This window comes from Daphnia magna, unplaced genomic scaffold, assembly GCF_020631705.1.
Source record: "Daphnia magna isolate NIES unplaced genomic scaffold, ASM2063170v1.1 Dm_contigs277, whole genome shotgun sequence".
NCBI classification, from domain to species: Eukaryota; Metazoa; Arthropoda; class Branchiopoda; order Diplostraca; family Daphniidae; genus Daphnia; species Daphnia magna.
In genome coordinates, this window is record NW_025533216.1 from 35,958 (window position 1) to 37,144 (window position 1,187).

At 44.1% G+C, this 1,187-nt stretch overlaps 1 protein-coding gene across 1 annotated transcript; it reads left to right on the forward strand.

Annotated features, from left to right (window-relative positions):
- Positions 1–244: 244 nt before the first annotated feature.
- Positions 245–771, forward strand: LOC123468086. The gene is made up of 2 exons (XM_045167744.1): positions 245–479; positions 552–771. The coding sequence occupies exons 1-2, from the start codon at positions 253–255 to the stop codon at positions 769–771; spliced, it is 447 nt and encodes a 148-aa protein (XP_045023679.1). The 5' UTR covers positions 245–252.
- Positions 772–1,187: the final 416 nt, after the last annotated feature.

A 1,187-nucleotide genomic window follows, 5' to 3' on the forward strand; every position in this document is an offset into this window, starting at 1 on the left:
TCACCCGCGACAGGTTTCCCTTCTTCAAGACAGGCGACCCGACTGTACTAATCTACCCGTGATAACGGCTGGAAGGTCACTCTTGTTAACGCTAACTATAACCCCGATAAAAATTGAAAGGGAAAAAAAAATTTTGGAACTGATAGGTAATAATTTGATCCGTGAAGGTTATTGAAACTGAATAAAACTCGGGTGCATCCTTCTGCCGGCACAGTAGTTTTTTGGTCTTTGCTTGAATACAGGTCCTCCAAGATGTTCACCTTTTCTGAAATTCTGGAGAACCGGAGGTATTTCGACGTTGCCGTTGTGCGGTTCGCCGAAATTGTTTTTTGCGACCCTGTGAGCCGTCACTGCCGACTGGATGTGTTAGACCAGAAGCTTTTCGAGGCGCTTCTAATCGATGCCAAGGAAACGGATGCCTGTTTGGACTTCATTCCCTTTGCTGGAGAAGTTTGGGAGCTAGGTGACTTTTACTACAGGTAAGTTTGTTATTTGCTTTGGATATTTTTTTTTTTTTTTTTTCTTTTTATTTTCTTTTTCTCCCCATCTAGCACGTATCCTGGCTACGCCCGTTATCGTGATCTCTATTCCCACAACTACGCGCGGCTTCTGTGGTGGATGGAGTCGGGTGAGGATGTTTACCATCCTCATTCGCGACGTTCGGATTTTTACCCCGAGATCCTGTACTCTAGCGTGGAATCCCGACTGGAGGCTCGCTTGGGGGCGCTGGAGGCGCTGAATTCCTTGCGGTCGGAAGACGCCGCTAACTAATTCTGTGTATCCTGGTATTTTACATGAACTCTTTAATACATTTTGTTTTTTGAAAGAACTTTTTCTACTTTTGTTTTTTCTACTAGGCAATAAGCTAATTATACCCTAGACAATTAATAGGTTGAAAGGACGAGTTTTTTATAGGTTTTGCATCTCTAGTTCTTCCCTCCCGCGGTCTCCGGGTGGTAGACTGACCACATCGAGCTGTTCGTGAGCGGCTAAGCGTTCACTCAGTAAGTGAGATTTATAACTCAAAAATACTATTCCTATACTTAGTACTAACATTACTATTATCATTTCATAGGGATATCGGGCAAAAGATGCATCAGTGTGTTTGTCCACTTCAGCTACGAGGTTATGGATCTGTTCTTCCGTCATTTCCGCTGCCAACCTGGCGCGGTCGTTACGTTGGAGTA